Consider the following 24944-nt stretch of genomic DNA (forward strand, 5'->3'; position numbering starts at 1 on the left):
TCTCATTGTTAGCTATAACTCTTTGCATTCTTCTTTAAATTGTTGTTCTAAGAAATAAAACATACATTCTTAACTTTCTTTCTACTTAGTTAATATTGTACCACTTCACATAATACATAGAAATCTTGCAACCATACACTTCCCTATACCACGCCCCCCCCACTCTTTTATGCTCTAGTTGTTAAGCGTCCAGTACATATGACAAAACAATGTCATAACTTTAGCTTTAAAGAAATTAACAAGAAAAAATGGCCGCTTATATTTGCCTATTTACCATTTCTCATGCTTTTTGGTCAAATTTGCACTATTTCTCAAAACTACTTGAACTTGAAGATTACCAAAGTGTACCATTTTCCCCTTATGTGGATGAACACACAAATTACATATTAAGACTGTTTCTGACCTTTCTCATTAACTCATGACAAGTAAAGAAGTATCCTTTGGCTCCAATATGCTTGTAAACTAAAACACATATTTAAGCAATGAAACTGGGGGGCAGTGTTGATTATAAGGTAAGTTGGTTATAAGATGATGTTTGTGTTTTTTTTTAATCACATTATCAATTGCAATTTTTTAAAAAAGTTAAATATTAAAATTCTTGTTGAAAATTCTTTGTCCAAACCATAAACATCTCTACAATATTAAATAAAACAGGACATATTTTCAGCTCATTTTTGAGAATACCTCAATATGTCTTCAAAGTAAACATAAGTTAACTAAGGTATATGTCTCAAATTAAAAACTGAAGAGTATCTTATTTCCCTTAGAAGTCCACTGGGAAATAGGAATATTTGAAGATGTAAACAATTCACAAAAATGAATTGACATGTAGGAAAGTTTAAATACTAAGAAACCATTTACTCAACTTCTACTATGTGCTAGACACTGTTAATAACCAGAGCTATAGACTCTTTTCAAGAAACTCACTATCTAGTAGGGGAATAAGGCAAAAAATTGAACTCTTATTAGAAGGGAACTCGAAAAGTTGAATTCTACTATCTTGAAGAACATGAAAAACCAGTGAAGGATTTTCAGTAGAAGAGAAATATGGTAAACCTCATCCACTGACTAACCCACCATTGCCTTTTCTTCCTTGCCTACCTTTACTATAGAAGCTAGAAAAGGTAAAAGCTCACATTCCAAGCCTCCCCTGCAGTGAGAGATGACCATGTTGACACAGTTTTGGCCAGTGAAATGTAAATCTACTAGAAAATGCCGCTGTCACAGCTTTTGATTTCCTGATGAATATACAGGGCTTGCTCAACCCCTTGCCTTCTTGCCTCAAATCCAGCATGTCTAAAACTGTGCCAGCCATCCTGTAACCCTAAGAGAAAGACCAATAGCATCCCAGATAACACAGCAGTGACACCATTGAGCTACTCAAGCAAAGCCTACAGCCATCTCCACATTTCTTGTTATTCAAGATTATAAACAAATGTTTTAGAATGGCCATTTCTGAGTTAGTGTGGAGGTTGGAGTAGGAAGTGACAACAATGAAGGTAGGGAGACTTATAAGGAAGTTATTATAGTACTCTTAGCAAGAAAAATAATGGCCTGAACCAAGATAACTGCAGTGGGGATAGTGAGGAAAATTAAAAGGTGGAAAAGACAGGGCAAGAAGATGAAGACAGGTTTCAAATGTCTAAATTTCTAGTTTGACCAACAAGGTGAGGGGCAGTGCCGTTCTGCAAAACAGATATGGTGAGGGATTGATAAATTCAGCTGCGGATGTATTCAGTTTGAGAGACGTATGGAACAATGACGTGAAAATGACGAGAAAGCAGTTGACTATGGATCTTTAAGTCGAGAATGAGGTCTGGATTGGAGAAACCCAGCTTTGAGAGTAACCAATATATAGGGTAGTACTGTCCAATAGAAGTATAATGTAAGCCACATATGTAATTCTAAAGTAAATTCTAAAGAAATAATTCTAAAGTAAATTCTAAAGAAATAAACAGATGAAATTAATTTTAATATTTTTATTTAACTCAATATATCCAAAATATTATTTCAACATATTATCAATATAAAGTTATTAATGTGATAATTTACACACTAAGTCTTTAAAATCTGATGTGTATTTTACACTTAAAGCACATCTCAACTTATCTGAATGCCTTTATCACAAATACTTGATTTGTATATAAATTTCATAAAATTTACAGTTGAAAAAGTAGATTCATATACCCAAATTGTTCCAAACAGTTAAGTTTTCTGATAGGTGAAAGAAAATCATTCTCCTTTATTATTTATATCCACACTGAAAAAAATCCCATCTTTTTAAAAATAATTGATTTGCCTTCAGAGCAAAAGCATATCAGTTTGAAAATTACATTTATTAAATTTACTTAAATTGGACAAATCTTTTGTAGCTCAGTATTAACATTGAATTCAGTTACTGAGTAAATCAAAAAGCAACTCTAAATTTATCAATAAACATTTTTCAAAATTTTTTTGTAATTTTTGTAGTAAATTTACATAACTGTCAAATACAGTTAAAATCTCATGCATACTGATTCATGAGAAAAATGTGTAAAATTATTCTGATATTTATTTTTAAAAGTTTCAATTTCAAAATAAATTCTAGTACTTGTCTAGGTGGGGCACAAGTAGGCTCTTTCCTTGGAGCTTCAAATTTAGATCATTCATATGTCAGGTGATATTGGGGAGAAAACAAACTGCCATCTTTTCTTTGATTATTAAAATATTTGGCTAGGATTTCTGTTGCAAGAAAATCTTGAACTGGTGTTAACAGTACAGTATATTTTGTAGAACTCTTCCACAATTCAACCAACTGGCAGAGTACAGAAAATCACTAAATTCATTGTCTTTTAATTCTTACAGCAATCCTATCAGCTGATGTTGACTCATTGCATTTGCACTCATATAACGAACACTTAACAAATGTACCCACGATACCTGTCATAAAGACCATTTTGGAAAACTGAGCACAAATATTTTCAAACTGTATCATACAGTGGAATGAAGAAATAAGAAAAACATCAGGCTCATTTAAAAATTCCAATAAAATCGAACTTTCTACCTAACCTAGCTGAAATGCTATTTATTGTCACAGAATTTTTTTTCTCATCTAGCTGAAACTCTTCTGACAAATATAAGATTAAAAAATAACTACACGTTTGATTTTTTAGGCCATGAATTGAAATGATTTCTTCATAAATGTTTAAGTCTTATGAGATAAAATGTACTCCAAGTATTACTTGGGCACCATTTCATATTACATAACTCACTTAAAGCTAAAGAAAAAGTACTTGTAATTTTTCAGATTTTCAACCAATTAATCTTTGATACTGTTAGAATGGTCCTGTATTCTACAAGCAATGTTTGGTGACTTTAACTAAAGATTTGGCACTTTTTTAATAAGATATTTTGAAGCTTTAACTCATAATTTTATAAGAATTTCTATAACTGATATAACTTATTTTAATATCTATCCATCTAAAACTAGTTCTTTTTCATACAAGAATCCAAGTATTTTATATCTAGCCAAACTTACAAGCTCAGTTCTTTTCAAAATTGTTAAAAAATAATTTTTGTTGGCCATTTAATACTGACTTCAGGTGATTAAATTTCAATTCTTTTTTGACCTTTGAAAGATAGCTTCATTCGTTAATTATGCAATTGCTGAAACTGTCTCAATATTGTCCACTTTACTGTCTCTTTTAAGTAACAGCTTGTTTTTCTCTGCCACTGTAAACTGCAATTGTCATCCATCATGAACTCTGCAACACATCTTCCTCCAGTCTTTTTTTTGTTTACTGTTCCAGTTGTGGTATAGCTTCTGCATCTCTACTTCTTTTTCAGTATGCCTTCATTTTGAATTTGAAAATTTGTTCATATTATGTCTAAACTAGAAAAATAATTTAAGTATTTCAATTTAATTACCAATTATGGTTTATATAAGTTTCACTGTTATTCCTGTTTGTATAAAATATTCAGATAAACATGCCATCAAGTTACATTGATTCATGAAAAAAATAATTTGCATTGAATCCATCTGTTGACACCAACTCCATCAGTGATGTGTTTATATGATACTAGACATGACACACGGATTTGACACACTACTACAATCATAACTTAAGCAAGGTAACAAATATATTTCTGAAAAGACAGAAGTTGAGTTCAAAATATTTTACACTGCTTTAGTTTGTTTAATTAAAATTAAATAAAAAATTTACTTTCTCAGGGCCAGCCCCATGGCTTAGCAGTTAGGTGCGTGCACTCCACTGCTGGCAGCCCGGGTTCGGGTCCCGAGTGCTCACCAATGCACCACTTCTCTGGCCATGCTGAGGCCGCCGTTCCACATACAGCGACTAAAAGGATGTGCAGCTATGACATACAACTATCTACTGGGGCTTTGGGGGGAAAAAATAAGTAAATAAAATTATTTAAAAAAAAAATTTACTTTCTCAGTCCTACTGAACTTGACTTCAAGTGCTTAGTAGTCACATGTCACTAGTGGCTATTGTATTAGATAGTGCAGATATGGATATGAGAAAGATAAGAGCCAAAAGGCTTGCAGTTTTAATTTCACTTCTCTTTTATTTGATATAATTTCCAGCTTAGATCTTATCTGGGTTCTGCTATTCTCTTGCATCTTTACTAAAGTAAAACAAAGCAAAAGTGGAAATGGTTGGATGTTCTGTACAGCACTCCTTGGAACATATGTTATGGCTCACTCTAGCAGACAGGGGCAACCTCTAAAAAACTATAGCTCCTAAAAGCAATCATCAACTTTACCTCTTTGGAGAATGCCTTTTAAACAGCAACGTGCTGATAAAAGTTTAACTACTGGCTTTCAAAAAAAAAATTTATGTATGTATATAAAAGATGGGTAGCATACAATTTACAAATGATAAAAGCATACACAATACTCTTTATTGTAAGTTCCATATAGCCAACTGATTCTCATAGGTTTTTGATTTTTGCCGAACTCTTGTATCTGTAGCCAACCTATGGTTGCAATTTGACCAGGATTTTACAAACGGAGTTGCATCCCAATCTGCTAACTCTTTCCCCAACAAATTTATTGTCATCAAATCTGATATGTGATCTATTGTTAAACTATTTCTCACCCTTGTACAAATTATGTTCATTAAATTGAAACCTCTTTCAGCTGCAGCGCTATTGATTGCAATAGTGCTAACTATCTTTTTAGCTTTTTGTATACTTGCAGGAATTGAAACATTGTTTGATTTTATATTATTATTGACAAATTCCCGAAAATCATTCAAATCAATCTCGTATTTTAAAATTTCACATAGATGAAATAATTTTTTTTCACCAGCTATCCATGGTGAAGTTATTTCTTCATAGGGCCATGTAGAAGGTTCTAGCAAATCAAAATAATTAAAAATACTTTCATCATGGTTCCTGTCAGATAAAAGACGTAAGTTCATGTGTCGAATTACATTTTCTAGTAACATACTCCTAGGAAGGGCATTAAATTTATTACTTTTGTTAAATGGAATACCTTTAAACTTATCTGACTTAATCAAACCTTCAATTTGTGACTCATGCTTCCCAGTACCAATTTTTAAATTTTCCAAAGCTCTTATGGTACGTTTGATAAATTTCTGTGCTTTCTGAATGTTAGTTGATCTTGACTGTAATGCAGTTGAAAGTAGTGAAAATTCTTCAAGAATGTCAATCATTAAAGCAAGGTCTTGCAAGAAATTAATGTTAGCTAATCTCTTTGCCAAACCAGAACAAGAATGAGAAAAATGCATATATAACACAGGATAGGCGTGCCACACAGCAGTAGCAGCTTGTAACCTGCACGCTGCCCATCTTGGTCCCATTACCCGGCCAATTTTAACAATTTCTACTTCAAGATCTTTAGCTACAGTTTCTAAAAGCTTCTTTTGATTTCTATTAGATTGATGATAAATGGAATAAATTTTATCAAGAAATATTTTAAAATGATTAACTTGTTTTATTTCAGATATTGAATCATCAAGTGACAACTGCAATCGATGGTTTAAACAGTTCCAAATAATGATTTCAGGAAAACTTTCTAACAACTTTGTAGCTACTCCAGACTTTCTTCCCAACATTGTATTAGCACCATCAGAACAAAATGCAATTAAATTTGCTTTCAAATATTCATTAGTAAAGCCACAATCATTTAAAGTACTCAATAATGTATTGAAAATACACTCTGCTGTGGTTGACACCAATTCTTTTAAAGCAACAAATAACATAACTGGTGCAGGAGCTGACTGAACTGTGCACTGGAGATAAATCACTAGAGTGCTTTTCTTCGAAACTGTAGATGCATCATCAATTATAATACAGATTTTGGCATTCTCTTCTATAATATTCTTAAATATCTTCATCTTCATTTCTTTTGCAATATGTTCTGCTATTCTTGTTGCACTGTATCGCGTATTTAAACAATTGACCTCTCCATTTTTCTCTTGTAACTCTATTGCCCCTTCAATATCAGATAAAGGTCTATTATGTTTTACTAAACTGTAAACAGTATTGAAAACTTTTACAGTAGCATCAATATTTTTATTATTTTGCTTATGCACTAAATTAGAAATTGAGTCATTAACTGATTCCTTTAACAAATCCTGAATTTTACCGTGCGCTTTAGAAACATCGTGTTCCCTAATTTTTTTCCGCAGAGAAGCCTGTCTAGTAGTTTTATTACTGCCATTAGGAGTTATTAAATATGCAATCCATTCCTTGGACACATGGACATGCTTCTCCGCTTTCGATCCCAAATGCCGAACTGTTGAGCAATCCTTACATCCTAATTTACCTTCTTTTATTTCAAGCCATTTGTACTGTTCTGTAAACATAAATGCTTGTTTTTCATTCCAACAATCTGGAAGCACAAGATTATCTATTTCTTCTTTTGATGAACATGATGGTTTTTCTTCAATGACTGGTTGTTCAATATATTCAAAATTTGATTCACACAATCCACAGTGATTTTTGTTCCTATTATTACTTTCTGTGTCTGTTTTCACCTTCTTCACATTTAAAAAATGCAAAAAATCACCCTGTCGTTTTGGCATTTTAGGGAACACAATCTGAAAAATAATTTTACATATGTGAGTAAAATTCATAACAATACTTTAAGGGTTAATGTAAAAAAGTTATATTAATGATTTCTTTAAACACTTTTAGAAATAAATTTTAAACTAAAATACTTACCTTGATTTTCAGTTTATACCTATAACTTCAATACAACTTGCTATTTCTTGAAAAACCCACTATCACTTTTTAAAATTCTATAGCCAATAATAATGTCACAAAATCTGACTGAATGTTTATCATGCAATTCAACAAAGTTGCTCATATAATTTATAAATGAATATAGTTCCAATGTGAAGAGTGTTTGATATTTTCACTTCCATTAATGAATAAGATGAAAGTGAAAAAATGAAGATGTATATCAGCACTCCACTCATTCATCAATGACATCAACCTTTTTGTTGAATCAATGAAGGGTTTTCAAATAATGCACGATTTCCTCAATTTTTCACATAGCACACAGTCTAGCAGTTAGAGACATATCACATTGTTAGACTTAATCCGCATTAACATTTTAACTATCACTTTTAGTTTAGACAATCAACAAGTAATAAATCAAGCCCTGATTTGTTGTTTGCCGATTACCTTGGTGTAAATACTTCCATCGTGCTGCAGGAGCACACTGTTATATAGTATTCCCACCAAACAGATATAACAGATGTAAACAACTTCAAGTGCATAGATATTAGGATATGGGGAGTTTTGAGTAGTTATTACCTCAAATGTAATGATAATTTATTTACTTCTAAGTTTATATACTTTAATTTTTAATAATGGCTATATTTAACAATGCAGCTCACAAAATTCTTAAAAATTTAACAATTGGTTCTTATAAGCAAGCACACTACTGCACTTAATTACAAAACTGGAAAAACACAAACATAATATACTTACATCACTATGATAAGTACTAGGCTCTTCATCATCACCACAGACCAAATCAATGTATTCAAGAATAGGTCTTGATGGTCCTTCCTAAAAATGAAGTGAGCAAATTTACAAGTCATGAACAATCACTCAAACCGAACTTGCATTTACAATCAGTGGGGTTGTTTTTTGTTGGAATAGCAAGAATTCTTGTGTCAGAAGCCTTGCAGGTGGCACAGAATAATTAGAAACAAAAGCAGCACAAAAAAGATTCAGAGTAGATGAATATGTAATGATGACAAAACTCAAAAAGAGCCTAAATCTACATAGAGAAATAAAGCCATGTAGATTCTGAAATGGGAAATAGCACAGGGATAGTGTTAAAAAGACTCAGATACCATGGTACAATATTTTTTAACTGGGATAGTTATCAATAATCTTTTAGATATCTAAACTTGAAATCATGGAGTTCTTTGACAGCTTGGCTTCATCCTCCACATCCTTATACAACCAAACATCAAACCCTGAATCTTCTCAATCCTTTCTTTACACACATACTACCTTCAACATAAACCAGGCCTTAAATACCTGGTCAAAAACCTAGATTTTATTCTGTAGGCAAAGGAATCAATATAGTGTTGAGACGGGAACAAAATTAGAGCTGTGTTGCAAGAAGATCGGGAGAATACAAAGCGTGGGAAGACTAGTAACAAGATAATCGACCCAGACAAATGGTAATGTAATACAAAAACAGAGTGAAGGCAAGGAGAACAGTGAGGAAATATACTCTTCTGTATGTATACTATACTTCAATGAAATTTATACCAAAAATAAGGGCTCTTTTTTGTACCCCCAAATTTTTATTATTCCTTTCTTCCAGCATATTGTGTTTAGTTTGGGGCTATGTATATGGCAGAACACAAAGAGGATGCTGTGCCATAATGCAGACTAAAGGCTGGAAAATGAGATTTATACAAAAAGACTAAGGAATCCAAATCTGAATACATCAAGTAGTAATATACTTGTTGATAAAAGATATAAAAACAACACAAAATGTTCTTTTTGTATCTGAAGAACTCTCAAGCAGAGAATGTACCCAGCAGCATTTCATCTTTACTGGACGGTACTACAAAAAACACAGAGAAATAAGTATATCCTGGTGGAGCCCAGCATAGGATGGGGTTATAGAAGAAAGTAAATTCTGTCTCTGAATGTGCTTTAAAGTAGAATTATATTATCACTGTTTTTTATATAGCACCATTTAAAGGCAATAGGAATATTTTTACTAAGTTCTTTCCGGTACTGCAATTCCACTTAGAGCATACAATTCACTTCTCCTCATGGAGCTGTCACATCTTTCATCCTCTATTTGGAAACAAGGCTAAATATAAGAGATTCTATCAAGCTGGATGTACAAATCTCTGGATGCAAAGATACAAAAGATTCTCTATATATAAAATAAAAGTTAAATTAAGAGTTTTAAACTTCAGCTGAATACAAGCTGATATATTAATTCAGTTAGAATTTACAATTATTTATTCCTCAGAGTATTACACAAATTTATACCTATTTATTTTTCCAACCTTAATTTTGTAGATTCCTCCTGCTTTTCTCAAAGTAAGGCACACAGATCATAAATACATGTGTCACTCCTTGTTACAGTTGCACAAAACACCATCAAGATCAGGGTCCCATTCGCTTGTCTTCATACCACTGTCAGGAGGAACCAAAATTATTTTTCCTAGACCCAAGGAATCCTCTTTCCAAATGTTTTTCAGGACAAAAAACAAACACTGGCTGTTCAATTTCCATACATCACTTACTTCTCACCATAGGGGAGGCAGCGTCAGCACACAACGCCTCTTGGTACCCCTACATTTCTAAAACTTGAAGTGTCAAGAAAAGAGTACTACATGCATTATTAATGGGGAAGAATGTCAAGGAAAAGATCTTGTAAAGAATTACTATACAATCCTACCAGAACAACAACGTCAACACTACAATGTTTAGGGAGAGAATTTTGATTTTAAAAGTAAGTGATTTACATGGTTGCCTTAAACCTACTATAGCAATTTTAAAAAACCATTAAACAGGCACTCATTTAAAGAAAAATTATACAGCTTTAATAGCAAACTCAGCTAATCACAGAAATCAGAAGAGTGGTTTGGGGTAGAAGTATTTTTACATAGCTAAGAAACCACTTTAAATGGTGGCTTTGTAAAACTTGAAGAATTTGGGGTGAAAATCATCCCAAAATGTATCATAACACTCCCTTTGGTTTTCAAAACCAATACTTTACCAAGTGTGTTCAGAGACTCATATATCCCTGTGTTTGTGCCAAAATGAAGATTCCTAGGCTGCACCTTGAAATTTTCACTCAACAGGTCTGGAGTGGGGTACAGGAATCTGCACATTCACACTTTATTGCTTGACAACTACTGTCCCAAAGGGAATAAACTCAGAAAAATACAGTATGTTCCTGGTGATGCAGGATCTTCATTATGAACATCACTTGTGCTACGCTGTAACGTGATGATCGCAGAGATTAGTGAAGTCTTCCAGCTATCTGCCTTCACGCTATGGAGCTACACAATGCTCAGATTCCGAGTTCTTGCAACCCTCTTCTTTTCTCTCTCCTTCTTCATCATCAGCCTTCCCTTCTCCCTACGCTGGGTGTCATCTCTTAGCAGTTACTCTTGCCCCATTTCAAAACACGGTCTGGAGCGCCCAGAACCCCCTGCAGATTAAACATAAAACGGCTCTAAGCGAAGGCAGGAGGAGCGTGACTGCGCGTACGTGTCCTGCAGGCCACAGTCTTTGTGGTGGCTCCGTGGTCGCTCCGAGACTTCTGCCGGCAATGCCCTATTCCTAGGCCACGCTCCACGGAGTCTGGTACCCACCACACTCACACACGTCTGCGGAGCGATGGACGAACAGGTGAGGCGGGATCACAACGGTTTACCAACCACACAGTCTTCCACTCGGAAAACCCGAACACCGCCGCTACTTACACTAACAAACTGAATGTCATCTTCGTTTTCCTCCGTCGTCGACTGCGACGCCTCAGGCCCCGCTGGAGGGACAGACTCTACGATCTATAAAATAAGCCAGAACACGCTTATCTATATAGCCACACACCAGCGGGAAGAGCTTCTTCTAAAGCAACCAGAGACAGAGCTTCTGGGACAGAAAGCTCTTGAGCGCAGCGAGCGAGCACAACGCCCCGCGAGCCCGGCTGAGGACGGGACTCGGCGGGGTCGGGTCGCGCCGCGGGCGTGGGGCTGGGGGACCGCGCCCCACAACGAGCCCCCGGCCCCCGACTCCCCGTCGCCCCGGGGAGGAGGCCGCACGCTCACCACCGAGGAGCAGGCCCGCCCCACAGCGTCGCTCCCCGGCAGGGCAGCGGCACCACGGGCCCGGCGCCGGGGCAGGGCCGGGGGCGGCCATTGTTGCTCCGGCCCCCGCGCGGCCCCGCATCAGGCCGGGACGCCGAGGGCATCGCGCCGCCGCCGCGGCCGAGCGCCAGGCCTCAGCCCCGACGGAAGGCCGGCCCTCGCGGCCCGGTGAGGACCCCGCGGCGCCCGCCCGACTGCTCACCTCCGGCCCCGGCTCTCCCATGTCTCCCACGGCCTGACCGCCAGCACCCCGCTCCTGCCGGCCGCGCCGCCACCGCTGGACCTGCCGCCACCGCCGCCACGACGTCCCTTCCCGCCCGACCCGCTCCGCGCCGCTGTGACCCGCCCCTGCGTGAGCGCCGACGCCGGGGGCGGAAAGAGGTGCAAAACCGCTTCAAAGGGGGGCGTTGCCCGCTCCGGCCGCTATCCCCGGAGCCGCCTCCGCACGCTCCCGGCTCGCCTTCCCCGCGCGCGCAGGATGCCGGGAATTGTAGTTCTGGCCCAGACCGCCCCGCGCGTGTCAGAGTGGGAAAGGCTTCTGAGCTACGGCGTGCGTTCTTGTAGGTTGTTGCTCTACTAAAACAGAATAGTATGTGGTGTTCTCTCAATTTCTCTCTTTTTTTAACAGTCAGATATTGGTCTAAACAGTAGGTCAATCATGTTAAAATGCTTTTGTGTGGTTTGCTCAGATATGCCTTACTAAAATAGTGGCGGACCTTTTTCTTTTCAACACGTATTTGCACACAAACGATTGGTAACTGAGAACATTCTTTTAAAGCTTTTTCTCCTAGCCTTATCAGCCTGTAGTCTGAAAAATCTGTAGTCCCACAAAAATCACCTTTATGACTTCGACCCTGGCCTACAATGAGCGAGATCCTACAATAGAGGAACTACGAGGCATCTCACTAGAGGAAAGAGTAGAGTTATAAGATTTTACGGAAGAGTAGAGGTAGGTGAATTTTAAGTGAAACAGTGTTTTGATACGTTCCAAGCCAATTAGGGGTGTGTAAGAGTTCAACATCACATCTGGACTGCAAAGTGGACCCGCGGTCCTATTAACTTGGAAACCACAAAGTTAACGTAGATTTTATGTATTGTGCCCCAAACCCCCTTATCTGTAGCCCTGCACCAGGTTTGGAATATGAAGCTGTCTCTATCTCAAGTGACCAGCCAAGAGAGGGATATTTCATTCTTACAATACATTTTCAAACAACAAAGTGTCTGGTACTCTTGAGATTTTAGAGAACAAAGTTTCTCATTGAATAAGAAAGAAGTCACCCAAGTCACCTTGACTCTGCAAATCCAGTATTTCTTTGGGAGAAATGTTGTCTCTTGTTAATTTTTCAGCTGGCGTTACGTATGTTATTTGAGCCTAGCAGGTATTTACTTCCTCAGTAGAAGGCTTGCTTTTGCCAGTCTAAATGAGAATATGGCATGTAATTACGTAGCTAGATTTGATGCATCTGTTCTATTTTTTGCGTTTCCACAAAAGTGCACTAAAACTACAGGTACATTTGTACAAAGTAAGTTTGGTACTCGTGGAGGAAAGCTGAGAGCAAGAGGGACCTGCCACAATGATCATCCCAAAAGCTGCATGTAAATTAACCATTTCTAAATCCCTTAAATGTCTAGGAGAGATTTGCATTTAAAAGATGTACCTAATGTGCTGGTGCGAGTTCAGTGGAACATGTACTTTGATAGGTTTCAGATGGGAATCATTCAGTTAAGCTCTTGGAAAACAAGCAGTAATTGTGTGGCTAGAACCCAAATATGCTCAAACCCTGCAATTCAATAATTGCTGTGGGGATAGTATTTTTCATTTTAGATATTCTAATAGGTGTATAGTGATATTGCACTGTGATTTTAATTTGCATTAACCTAATGACTAATAACGTTGAGCATCTTTTTATGTGTTCATTTGACATCCATATATCTTCATTGGTAGTGTATAAGATCTTCTGTACATTATTTAAATGGATTTTTTTAATTGAATTTTGAAAGTTGTTTACTTGTTCTAGATACAAGTCCTTAACAGATATGTGATTTGCAAATATTTTCTCAGTCTGTGGCTTGTCTTTTCATTTTCTTAAAATATTCTTTCAAAGAGAATTTCTTACATTTGATGAAGTCTGATTTGTCAATTTTTTCTCTTCTGGATCATGCTTTTGGTAGTGTACCTAAAAAATCTTTGTCTAAGCAAGGTTACAAATATTTTCTCCTAGAAATTTTAGAATTAAGTGTTAATTTTAGGTCTGTGATTCATTTAAAGTTCATTTTTGTATATGGTGTGAGGTATGGATTGAAGTTCATGCTTTTGCGTATGGATATACAATTGTTCCAGCACCAATTATTGAAAAGACTGTCATTTTTCCTCTGAATTGCCTTTGCACCTTTGTCAAATACCAATTGTGCATTTATGTGTGGGCATATTTCTGTACTTTCTATTATGTCCTATTGATGAATTTATTTATCTTGACACCAGTACCATACTGTCTTGATTACTGTAGCTTTACAATGTCTTGAAATCAAGTAGTGTTAGTCTTCCAGCTTTATCTTTTGTTTCAAATTGTTGTAGGGCTTCTTTGATTTCTCTCAGCAACTTTTTGTAGTTTTCAGTGTACAGATAGATACACTGAATCACGTATCTTGTCAGTTTAGTTGCTATTTTGTATTTTCTGATGCTATTGTAATTGGTATGGTTTTTCAAATTTCAATTTCTGATTGTTATTGGTATTACAGAAATAAAACTGATTTTTTCCCCTAGCTTTATTGAGGTATAATTGACAAATAAAAATTGTGTATATTTAGGTGTACAGCATGATGTTTTGATATTATTATACATTGTGAAATGATTATCACAGTCAAGCTAATTAACATATCCATCACCTCACATAGTTATCATTTTTTGTGTGTATGGTAATAACTCTTAAGATCTGTTCTCTTAGAAAATTTCAAGTATATAATACATTATTATTAACTATAGTCACCGTGCTATACAGAACTTATTCATCGTATAACTAAAAGTTTGCACCCTTAGACCACGTCTCCCCATTTCCCCCACCTCCACAGCCCCTGATAACCACCATTCTACTCTTTGTTTCCATTAGTCCAACTTTTTTAGATTCCACATATGAGATTATGCAGTATTTGTCTTTCTGTGTGTGACTTATTTTACTTAGCATAGTGTCCTCCAGGTTCATCCATGTTGCTGTAAATGGCAGGATTTCCTTCTTTTTTAAGGCTGAATAGTATTCCACTGTGTATCTGTACCATGTTGTCTTTGTCCAGTCATCTATCGACAGATATGTGGATTGTTTCCATATCTTGGTTATTGTGAACAATGGTGCAACGAATATGGGAGTGCAGCTATCTCTTCAAGATACTGATTTCATTTCCTTCACATATATATGAGGAAATCCCACTTCTGGATCATATCATAGTTCTATTTTTAATTTTTTGAGAAACTTCCATACTGTTTTCCATAATGGCTGTACTAATTTACGTTCCCACCAACAGTGTACAAGGGTTCTCTTTTCTCCACATCCTGGCCAACACTTGTCATCTTTTGAATTTTTGATAATACCCATCTTAACAGGTGTGAAGTGATATCTCATTGTGGTTTTGATCTGCATTCCCTGGTAATTAATGATGTTGAGCACCTTTTCATATAATTTTTGGCCATTTGTACATCTTCTTTGGAAAAGTGTCTATTCAGGTCCTTTGCTCATTTTTTAATTGTTATTTGTTTTTTCGCTATTGAGTTGTATGAGTTCCTTATATATTTGAATATTAACCTCTTACTGATACGTGGTTTGCAAATATTTTCTGTCATTCTGTAGGTTGCCCTTTCATTTTGTTGACGGTTTCCTTTGCTGTGCATAAGCTTTTTAGTTTGATGTAGTTTACTTGTTTATTTTTGCTTCTGTTGTCTGTGCTCTTGGTGTTATATCCAAAAAGTCATTGCCAAAACTAATGTCAATGACCTTTTCCCCTATGTTTTTTTCTATTAGTTTTACAGTTTTAGGACTTACATTTAAGTCTTTAATCTAGATTGAATTAATTTTTGTGTATTGTGTAAGATAAGGGTCCAATTTCATCTTTTTGCATGTGAATATCCAGTTTTCCCAACACCATTTATTGAAGAGACTATCCTTTCCCCATTGTGTATTTTTAGTGTCCATGTCAAAGATTAGTTGACAGTATATGAGTGGTTTTATTTTGGGGCTCTCTATTCTGTTCTATTGGTCTGTATGGTTGCGTTTATGCCAATACCATGCTGTTTTGGTTACTATACCTTTGTAAAACAATTTGAAATCAGAAATTGTGATGCCTCCAGATTTGTTCTTCTTTCTGAAGATCGACTGGAGAGTATTTTGTGGTTCCATAAGAATTTTAGGATTGTTTGTTCTATTTCTGTGAAAAATGCTGTTGGAATTTTGATAGAGATTGCAATTGAGTCTGTAGATCACTTGGGGTAGTATGGACATTTTAACAATATTATTCTTCCAATCCATGAACAGACCATTCAGGGTGTCCATGAGCCATTTGGGGAGGTCCACATGTGAGGTGTCCCAAGCTGCTGGTGGGCAGGCCTCCTTATGGAGGCTGTCAATCACTTAGTAGGATCTTTGGCCCTCTGTAAGTTCCAAGCTCTGGTTACTGTGAGTCCCTGTCTCTCCTCCCTGCTCCCAGCCTCTCCCAAGCACTCAGCCATGCCAATTTTCTCAGTATTCTGACTGGGCAAGAAAGAAATGGGCCTCCTAGGCAGCATTTGGCATGGCTGGGGAAGGTGAGCGCTCATTCACTACCTCTTACTTACCCCCGTGGGAGAAATCATGGACCAAGGAGGTTTCTCTTGGCACTGAGCCATGCCACCTCAGGAAAATGGTGACGTGGGTAAAGTGAAAATGTTTTTACCCTCTTTGATCCGTTTATTCTCAGGTTTTTTTTTTTTTGCTTCAATGGTGTGCTGGAGCTTCTCCACTAGATTCCCGGACTCCCACAAAGACACTGTCATCATGAGTGGAGATAATGGTGGAAAACTATTCTGCCATCTTACTGACCCAACAACTGAAATACAGTTGATTTTTGTATATTGATCTTGTATCTTGCAACTTTGCTGAACTCGTTTATTAGTTATAATCTTTTGGAGATTCTATTAGATCTTCTACATAGATAAACCTGTCATCTGTGAACAAAGACAGTTTTCTTCCTTTCCAACCTTGATGCCTTTTATTTCTTTTCTTGGCTTATTGCGCTAGTTAGAAGCTCCACAGCAATTTTGAATATATGTGGTGAGAGTGAACGTTCTTGATTTCTTTCTGATTTTAGAGGGAGAGCATTCAGTTTTTCATCATTAAGTATGATGTTAGCTGTAGATTTTTCATGGATGCCCTTCATTGGCTTGAGAAATGTTTCTGGGATTCCTAATTTTCTGAGAGGTTTTTTTGTTTTGTTTTGTTTTTTAAATCAGGAATGTACATTAGGCACTCTGGCTGACTTCTCCATGGGCAGGCATGTGGGATGGGGGAGGGAGTTCCGGACACACTATGAACCCATTGCCTGGCCCATGCCTCCAGGGCTCACGTGAAGCTCCAGACAAAGCCTCAATTCAGAAATAGGTTGCAAGTGGTGGGCAAGGAAGCTTGACCCCCACCCTTTAGCACTGAGATGAAGCCCAGAAACCTGCTCTTGGGCCTGAGTAGAAGGAGCAAGTGGTCTATTCAGAAAGTTGTCTTTCACAAAATGTCTCCCAATCAAACACTGTTCTTGGGGAGCACCAACAAGATATGCCAGGAAAATGTTTCCAACTGCTCCTTTGTTAATGTTCAGATTTGGGACTTCGCAGGACACGTTGACGTTTTTGACCCCACTCTGACATGATCTTCAGGGGAACAGGAACGCTGATATTTGTTGTTGACCCCTAGGATGATTACATGGAAGCCCTGGCCAAGCTCCATCTCATGGTAACCAGGGCCTACAAAGTAAACACCAATATCAAATTTGAGGTGTTTATTCACAAAGTGGATGGTCTGTCAGATGACCACAAAATTGAAACCCAAAGAGATATTCACCACAGAGCCAACAATGACATTGCAGATGCTGAATTAGAAAAAATTCACCTCAGCTTTTATCTGACAACCATATATGATCCTTCAATGTTTGAAGCTTTTAGCGAAGTAGCTCAGAATTGATTCCATATCTCCCAACTGTGGAGAATTTGCTGAACATCTTTCTGTCAAATTCTGGAATTGGTAAGGCATTTCTCTTTCATGTGGTCAGTAGATTTTATATTGTGGCTGGTACTACCCCAGCAAAGCTATGAGCTCTGCCGTGATATGATAGGCGTGGTTATTGATATCTCTAGAATTTATGGTCTCAAAGAAGGTGGAGCAGGAACCCCCCATGACAACGAATCAACAGTCATTATAAAGCTGAATATTACAATGCTTCTTTATTTAAAAGAAATGATAGTATTTCTGGCTCTTGCTTGCTTTGTTGGAGAGGAAATCTTTGAGAGAAAAGGGCTTATTGATTATAATTTTCATTGCTTCTGAAAGGCTATCTATGAAGTTTTTGAGGTAAGAATGAAAATGGTAACATCTCGAAGGAAAAAGGAGCCACCCCTAATGAGTCCCCAGAGTGCTGCTCTAGGTGAGGTTTCAGGAACATCTTCTGAAATCAGACCTTTTTGATGAGGCTGCTCCCTGCATTGCACTAAAGGAAGGTGAAGAAAGAAATTAGGACCCGTGACATGGATTTGTTGTAAAAAAAAAAAAAAATCCTGCAACCCTCTTGATCTTCTCTTTGTTAAATAAAGTAAGCACTTTGAACCAAAAACGTGTATATTAACAATGAAATGAAATCCATTGTAATTTCGTTACACAAATGTAGACTTCTGTGGTCCGTAGTCAGAAAAATGCCATATGACAACTGCCAGGACTGTGTATATTTTGCACTTTTTCATGTTTTTTCTCATTGAACTGAACTTGAATAAAACAACTTTTTCTAAGCTTTTTTCTGTATTGGTGTCAAGGACATGCATAATATAGTCCATATCTATATGGCAGTCAGAAATTAAGCAAAAAGCGATTCATTGGCAATGGCTTTCTATAAGTCATTGGGAACCTTGGCTACCAACCATTGAGAAAAACCATTGTCCAGTGGAGCAGGAACAGATGGAGTGGCAAGCTCCAGGAGCTGCACGATCTGTCCCCTGTTTATAGGTGGTGTGAACAAGAGTTTTGTAGAATAATATTAGCACCAAACTTATCTAAAACCTTCTACAGCCGTGGCAGTGCTTCCGTACTCGACAGTTTTTATGAAGCTCTTTACTTCAACACACTTCTCTATGTTCATTTTATACAGAGAGGTTATTTCTTTTTGCTGCATTACTGTTCATTAGAACCTTTGGGACCAGAGTTCCAAAATGGTGCCTGTCGCTGGAGAGAAATAAGAATGTCACTAAGTTGCAGGGTTTCTGGAGGCTTTTCTGTAGCTGCCACTTGGTTAGAGTAACATCAGAGGCCAAATGATTTCCCCCTTAAACATCTGTAAATAGAGAAATGCAAATTAAACTATAATGAGATAGATAGCGTTCATCCCCTATCATATTGACAGAGACCAAGAGAGGGATAAAATGAAAATGCCTCCTATCACTGCTATCATTTAACATTGTTTTGGGAATTATAAGCAATGCAATGAAATAAGGAAGAGAAAATAGCAAAAAGTATTAAAAAGAGAAAGCAAAACTATCATTGTTTGAAGAATTTTTCTTTGGCCAGGAAAACCAAGAGAAAAGAAAAAAATAGAGTAAGGTAGATGCTTAAAAGTACAGTAAAATAGGTGCTTAAAAAAGAAAGATACACAAACATCAGTTTTTCTATATAATAGTGATCAATTATATAGTAACAATAAACATAAAATACCTAGGCATTAAAATAACAAGAAATGTGTAGGATCTATATGGAAAAATGTAAATGTTTACTGAGGAATAGAAAAACTATAATTTAATGCTGACCTTGTGCTTAGATAGGAAGAATCAGTTTTGTAAAGATAAATTCTCCCCAGATTAGAAAATTACTTAAGTATAATTCCAACAAAAATTTCAGCAAGATTTTTGTTTGTTTGTTTCTTTTTTTTTCCTGAGGAAGATTTGCCCTGAGCTAACATCTGTGCCAATTCCTTCCTCATGTGGGTCACCGCCACAGCATGGCTGATGAGTGGTGTAGGTCGGCGCCCGGATCCGAACCCTGCCTGCCGAAGCAGAGTGTGCCAAACTTAACCATTACACCATGGGGCTGGCCCCAGCAAGATTTTTTTTGAGAGTGGGAAGTTGGCAGAGGATTTAAAAATTCATCTGGAGGAATACATTTGTGACTATTATGAAAATAGGAAATTTGTGAAAAAGAAAGAACACTGAGTGATACTCCACTTTTCTCCTGATTCCTTGCTAAAGGAATATAAAGAAATGAATAAATCCCAAAGGACAGTAATGCAAGAAGAGTTGGGGTGGAAGGAGGGAGAGGCCTCTATCATCTCCACCATCATCAACAGAATCGTTATAACCAGGACCATCGGGGACACTGAGGGCTTTTGTAACACTATTTAGTATAATACAAATAATATGGATATGATATAATAGCATTACGTATTATACAATATATAATATACTTATTATATATACTTTATATATTATATATACATATTTACTGTGTATTTCATATATCCCATATATATTTCCCATAATTAAAGTAATATAAAAATATTATTTGTGAAGTATTATATATACTTGCTATATATACTTTATATAGATATTATATATAACTATATACTTTATGTATAATAGCTTTCATATATATTTTCTAGAATTAAAGGCTACAGGTATCCAGATTGAAAGGGTCCATCATATACCCGGCACAATGAGTGAAAAAGAATACACAACAAGGCATATTTTCATGAAATTCTAGTACATCAGGGAAAGTGAAAATCAAAAGAGCCTCAGGGAGGATGGGGAAACACATCCTGAAAAAAAGTATGAGAATTAGAATTACATTAGGCGGCCGGCCCTGTGGCTTAGCGGTTAAGTGTGCGCGCTCCGCTGCTGGCAGCCTGGGTTTGGATCCCGGGCACGCACCGACGCACTGCTTCTCCGGCCATGCTGAGGCCGCGTCCCACATACAGCAACTAGAAGGATGTGCAGCTATGACATAACAACTATCTACTAGGGCTTTGGGGGGAAAAAAAAAAAAAAAAGAATTACATTAGGCTCTTGATAGCATAGGGTGGCCAGGTTTAGCAAATAAAAATATAGGACATCCAGATAAATTTGAAGTGAAGATGAATGAGTAATTATTCAGTGTAAGTATATCCCAAATATCACGAGAGATGATATTACTGGATGTTACTCCATCCTGAAATGCTCCCTGAAGGTGAAGCCCCCTCCGGAAGTGCGGGGGCTCCGTCCGTCCTCTGCTTCTGCTGCTGCTGAAGGGCCTGGGATGCGGGGCTGCTGACAGAAATCCTCCCAGACTCAGCTCGGGGCAGAGAACCAGAGGGAGCAGGGCCACACAAAAGATGTCTCAGAGGGGCCATACCGCCAGAATCAGTGGTCTCTGTGACAGCAGAGAGAGGGCCTGTGAAAGGTGGCACCCCTGGAAGGGAGCCCTGGCCCCTTCCACCCTCCATGCTGGACCCACTTGTGAATAGCTGGACCAGGAAAAACCGTGTCATTCAAAAACAAGTGCTGAAGAAAGGCTATGCCACAACATCAGGACGAAGATTTTGTAAGAAAAAATGTCAAAAAGAGCTGCACAATTGACAAAGGCATGAAAGACAGTCACAGAAAAATGTCACGGAACAGATGAAGATGCTGGCCACACGTTCCCCCAGAGGGTAAAAATCTCACTGAAGCTGTCGTCTCCATGTAGGAAGACCACAGAACACGCGTGCAGGCACTCTTACATTAGTAAGTTTTCTTTGACACGTTTGCTGCACTAACTGTCGACTTAGAAAGTCCTTCCCTTTCAGAGAATGTAACAATATTCATGTATTTTTTTTTTTTCATCTGAGCCCAATTTTTACTTTTAATTAATCTGGAATTCTTTATGGACTATGGTATGAAGTAGAAATATAACTTAATTTCATTCACCAGTTGTCTCAGTATCATTTATTGAATAAACCTTCCTTTCCCTACTTATTAAAGGTTCTACTTTAATCATATTCTAAATTCTTATATATCTCAATACATAATATATGCATACATATGCACATACATGTATAATAATTGCTTTCTGGGCACTCTACGCAGTTTCATTAGTTTTCTTAATTTATAACTCGTTTAGAACCAATATATAAAGCTGAATTGAAAAGAATACATATACTCTGTTATCTATAAAAATATCGACACATCTCACAATACTTTAAGGAAGGACCATAGAAGTTCCAGTTGAATAACAGTTATGTTTTGCGAAGGCAATTTTATTTATATTTAGTAGACAAATTTATGTTACCAAGTAGTTTTTGTTAAGGAAAAAGCATATATCTTAGTAATATTATCCTTTTTCAAAAAAAGTATTAACCTCCCTGGACATTGTGTGTGTATCCTCTAGAGCGTGGACGCTCACCGTGGGTATTGTCTGTATCTCCTACACAGCATAGCTTTTTAAAAGACAAACAAGCCAGAGCCACATACTCCAGTTATAATGGAAATGCCTCAATATATAGGTAAAGAAGCCATCGGCCTAGAATAGGATATTTCCCCTGGATTTTATATTAATAAGAAACAACCAAATACTTTTTATGTTCTCAATGGGATTTATTTATATTTAGGTAAAAGTAGCAAATGTTAACATAAGTTATTTCCTTAAGAATATTTATTTTGTACAACCACATTGTTATCAAGCAACATTTATGGGACGTTCCCTGGGTCCACAGTACTGAAGTTTCTAACTATGCTACACATCCTCTTTTCCAAGTTTAAACATGACCTTGTGCACTGAAGAAGCATGGCTTGGCATTATAGAGTTGTCACGTGTGACAACTTGACATCAGAGGAGAAGCCTCTTGATGAAGAATGTTTTATCTTTCATTCATTTACAAAATGGTATTTGTCTTTTTGTGTGATTATCAAACCCATACGATTTTGTTTTCAATTCTTTTTTCTTCTGATACTATGAAAACAGACCAGTTAAAACTAAGCAGTGTAGCAATATAACCAACTAGACACACAGGATGTTATATTTTATATAGGATGTTTTAGATGATACTGATGTTTTATGTGACACATCTGTATTTAATATACTTTGGGCAATAAAAAGTTAGAAGCATGTAAACAAAGAAGCATAAAAAGAGTTTTTCTGAAAGTTGATGTATTGTTTTAACAGTCACAAAAACGTGGGTTTATTTCTTTTTCGAGTACAGTGGAATAGTTTCATATTAAAATAAAAAGGTCTTGCTGCTGTCATTTTTTTCAGATTCCCATTTTATACATTTTTAGGTAACAGAATAATCCTGTAATTTTATTGCTAAAACACGATTACCTGGTTAGACATGATTATAAGATTTTAGGCTGGCTTTGCTGCTCTCATGTTTGTGAACATGGATTACTTCACTGTTTACCTTTCCAAACATGTGCTTATGCTAAAGATCCAAAAACTAAAGTGGAAAGGTATGGTAATAACAAAGGTACAGCAATTGATTCAGATGATGATGAATCTTAGGGGTTGAAGTCTTTGTTGTTATGATAAGAGCTCCGACTATCCTGTTAAGTTAGCTGTACAGAGAAGCATTTTGGGATGGGAAAATGCATATTTCCAAGAAACCATATTGCATGCTTATTTGGCTGCTAGAAATTCTCTGGTTTGATGCATCACTGGTATTTAGGGCGGAATCTTCATGCAGCTTCCTCAGCGAGCTTGTTGGTCCATCAGGAGAGCCCATCCGTGTACACATGTCCCATAGCCTGTCACCAGGTCTCTCTGTGTGCATGGCCAGGGAGGCTGCAGATTCTCCAACAAAACCCAATGTTAGATTTAGAACTGAAGGTGCTTTGTTTCAGGTACCTATAATACCAAAAAAATCAAATTTCAAAAAACAGAGCAAATTTATGTTAGAGTTCTTATAGTATTTTTGAGTTGTATGAGTTAGTTATTTTTGTGTTGACCACAAATTTTTGCTTAAAAGTACCAATTGCTCATAAGAACTATTACTATTGAGATGACTTAGAAATCATTTTATGATCTATTTAGAGGAATTCCAGCACAGAAAACAGTTAAAATATTTAATATATATTTTTATCTCAAATGACTTTTAAAAAACTTTTTAATTAGATAAAATTTCAAACACACAAAGTAAAATGAACCATCCCCACCTACCCATCAACCATCTTAAAAAATTATCAACAATTCTGTTTGGTCATTCTTCAGTAACATTTATTGATTGTTTAAACATCAGGCAACTTCCCAAATCTGCTTTAGCTCTTTCAAAACTAAAAAAAAATCAAATGAGCTAGGTCAGAGGTAGAATTACTGTGGAGCTAATAAAGCTTACTTGCATGAGTACCTTCCAAAAAAGGGACCCTAGGGGCTGGCCTGGCGGTGCAAGGGGTTAGGTGCGCGCGCCCTGCTCTGGCGGCCCAGGGTTTGCTGGTTCCCATCCTGGGCGCTCATTGACTCACTGCTTGGCAAGCCATGCTGTGGCAGCGTCCCATGTAAAGTGGAGGAAGATGGGCATGGATGTTAGCCCACGGCCGGTCTTCCTCCGCAAAAAGAGGATTGGCAGATGTTGGCTCAGGGCCGATCTTTCTCACACACAGACAAAAAAGGGACCCTAGCAATATCTTCATATGTTTATATATTTTTGTTAAATTTGCCAAAATTAGATATTTCAACCATAATCGGTTAAGACCACTGTCTTCATTTCAATTGCCCCTCAGTCATATTTTCTCCTCTGATTGTAAGCCTGGAGTGGCAGTGGGCATTTCTGAGATTTTGTTAAGTATTGGGATATATTTTTGTGCTTTGCAATCCCTTCCATATATAGTTACATTATTGCTGGCCAGTCTAGTTTGCCATGTCTTCTACGAATCCTATAAATATGGTCAATTCAAAGAATATTTAAGAGCACTCACTCGTAGAAAACTTGAAGTGCCCTGAAATCTTATAGCTCAGATATCAAAGAGACTCAGTACAGGTTTCCCCAAATTTGACAACAATGCTAAAAATTACATTGCTAATAAAGAGTTGAGAATTTGAAAGAAACCTCTGTAAACTCTCAAAAAGAAAAAAAAGCAATTTTCCATTAGTGGTGCTAGAGGATAATATAAATTATTTATCTATTCTTTCTATAGAAAAGGCTATTACAAAATCATTGTCAAATGAAGAGGCAATCAACATGTATGCAACCAAAAAAAAAGTAGGGTAAAAGTATTATAGAGCTGTTGATAAAAATATTTTGTAACTTTCCCTAAATTATGTGATATTTGAGAAATTTGTTAACTTTTAAACATTATGTAGTTTTAATTATTTATTTATTCGAAATTATTATGTAGAATTGTAACTGATTGTGTATTTGTAATTTTGTGTTTCTTTTCCTAAAGAGAGTTCCCCAAAT

At 36.8% G+C, this 24944-nt stretch overlaps 2 protein-coding genes and 1 pseudogene across 4 annotated transcripts in view; 1 reads left to right on the forward strand and 2 right to left on the reverse strand.

Moving 5' to 3' along the window:
- Positions 1 to 4546: 4546 nt before the first annotated feature.
- Positions 4547 to 11729, reverse strand: KIAA1586 (KIAA1586 ortholog). Of its 2 annotated transcripts, XM_058554101.1 has the most exons (4): positions 11536 to 11729; positions 10950 to 11033; positions 7966 to 8046; positions 4547 to 7067 (listed from the first exon to the last, which is right to left on the reverse strand). In XM_058554101.1, exons 1-4 carry the CDS (start codon positions 11554 to 11556, stop codon positions 4902 to 4904), a joined length of 2352 nt encoding a protein of 783 aa, XP_058410084.1. In that variant the 5' UTR covers positions 11557 to 11729; the 3' UTR covers positions 4547 to 4901. The 2 variants fall into 2 exon arrangements, with proteins under 2 accessions (XP_058410084.1, XP_058410086.1); XM_058554103.1 differs by lacking the exons at positions 10950 to 11033; positions 11536 to 11729 and adding an exon at positions 9522 to 10138.
- Positions 11730 to 16982: 5253 nt separating this feature from the next.
- Positions 16983 to 18028, forward strand: LOC131414226 (ras-related GTP-binding protein D-like; annotated as a pseudogene).
- Positions 18029 to 22140: 4112 nt separating this feature from the next.
- Positions 22141 to 24944, reverse strand: part of BEND6 (BEN domain containing 6) — a 51566-nt gene continuing 48762 nt past the window's right edge. Inside the window, exons 7-8 of one of the 2 annotated variants that reach the window (XR_009221970.1) lie at positions 23708 to 23820; positions 22141 to 23395 (exon numbers count right to left, since the gene is read on the reverse strand). Coding sequence is in view for 1 of the 2 variants with exons in the window: in XM_058554126.1 (XP_058410109.1) it covers positions 23366 to 23395 (30 nt within the window). In the remaining variant the exon portion in view is untranslated. The remainder of the gene's footprint in view (positions 23396 to 23707; positions 23821 to 24944) is intronic. The other variant, XM_058554126.1, reaches the window with a different exon arrangement.

The sequence above is a fragment of the Diceros bicornis genome, chromosome 14 (assembly GCF_020826845.1).
Source record: "Diceros bicornis minor isolate mBicDic1 chromosome 14, mDicBic1.mat.cur, whole genome shotgun sequence".
Lineage (NCBI taxonomy): Eukaryota > Metazoa > Chordata > Mammalia > Perissodactyla > Rhinocerotidae > Diceros > Diceros bicornis.

What these genes read in the sequence shown, in the direction of transcription:
- KIAA1586 (XM_058554101.1), bottom strand. Translation starts at nt 11,556, where the DNA reads ATGGGAGAGCCGGGGCCGGAG. An exon ending in TGGGAGAGCCGGGGCCGGAG is followed by an intron (nt 11,034 to 11,535) that starts GTGAGCAGTCGG and finishes CTTATTTTATAG; the next exon opens with ATCGTAGAGTCTGTCCCTCC. An exon ending in ATGACATTCAGTTTGTTAGT is followed by an intron (nt 8,047 to 10,949) that starts GTAAGTAGCGGC and finishes CTTCATTTTTAG; the next exon opens with GAAGGACCATCAAGACCTAT.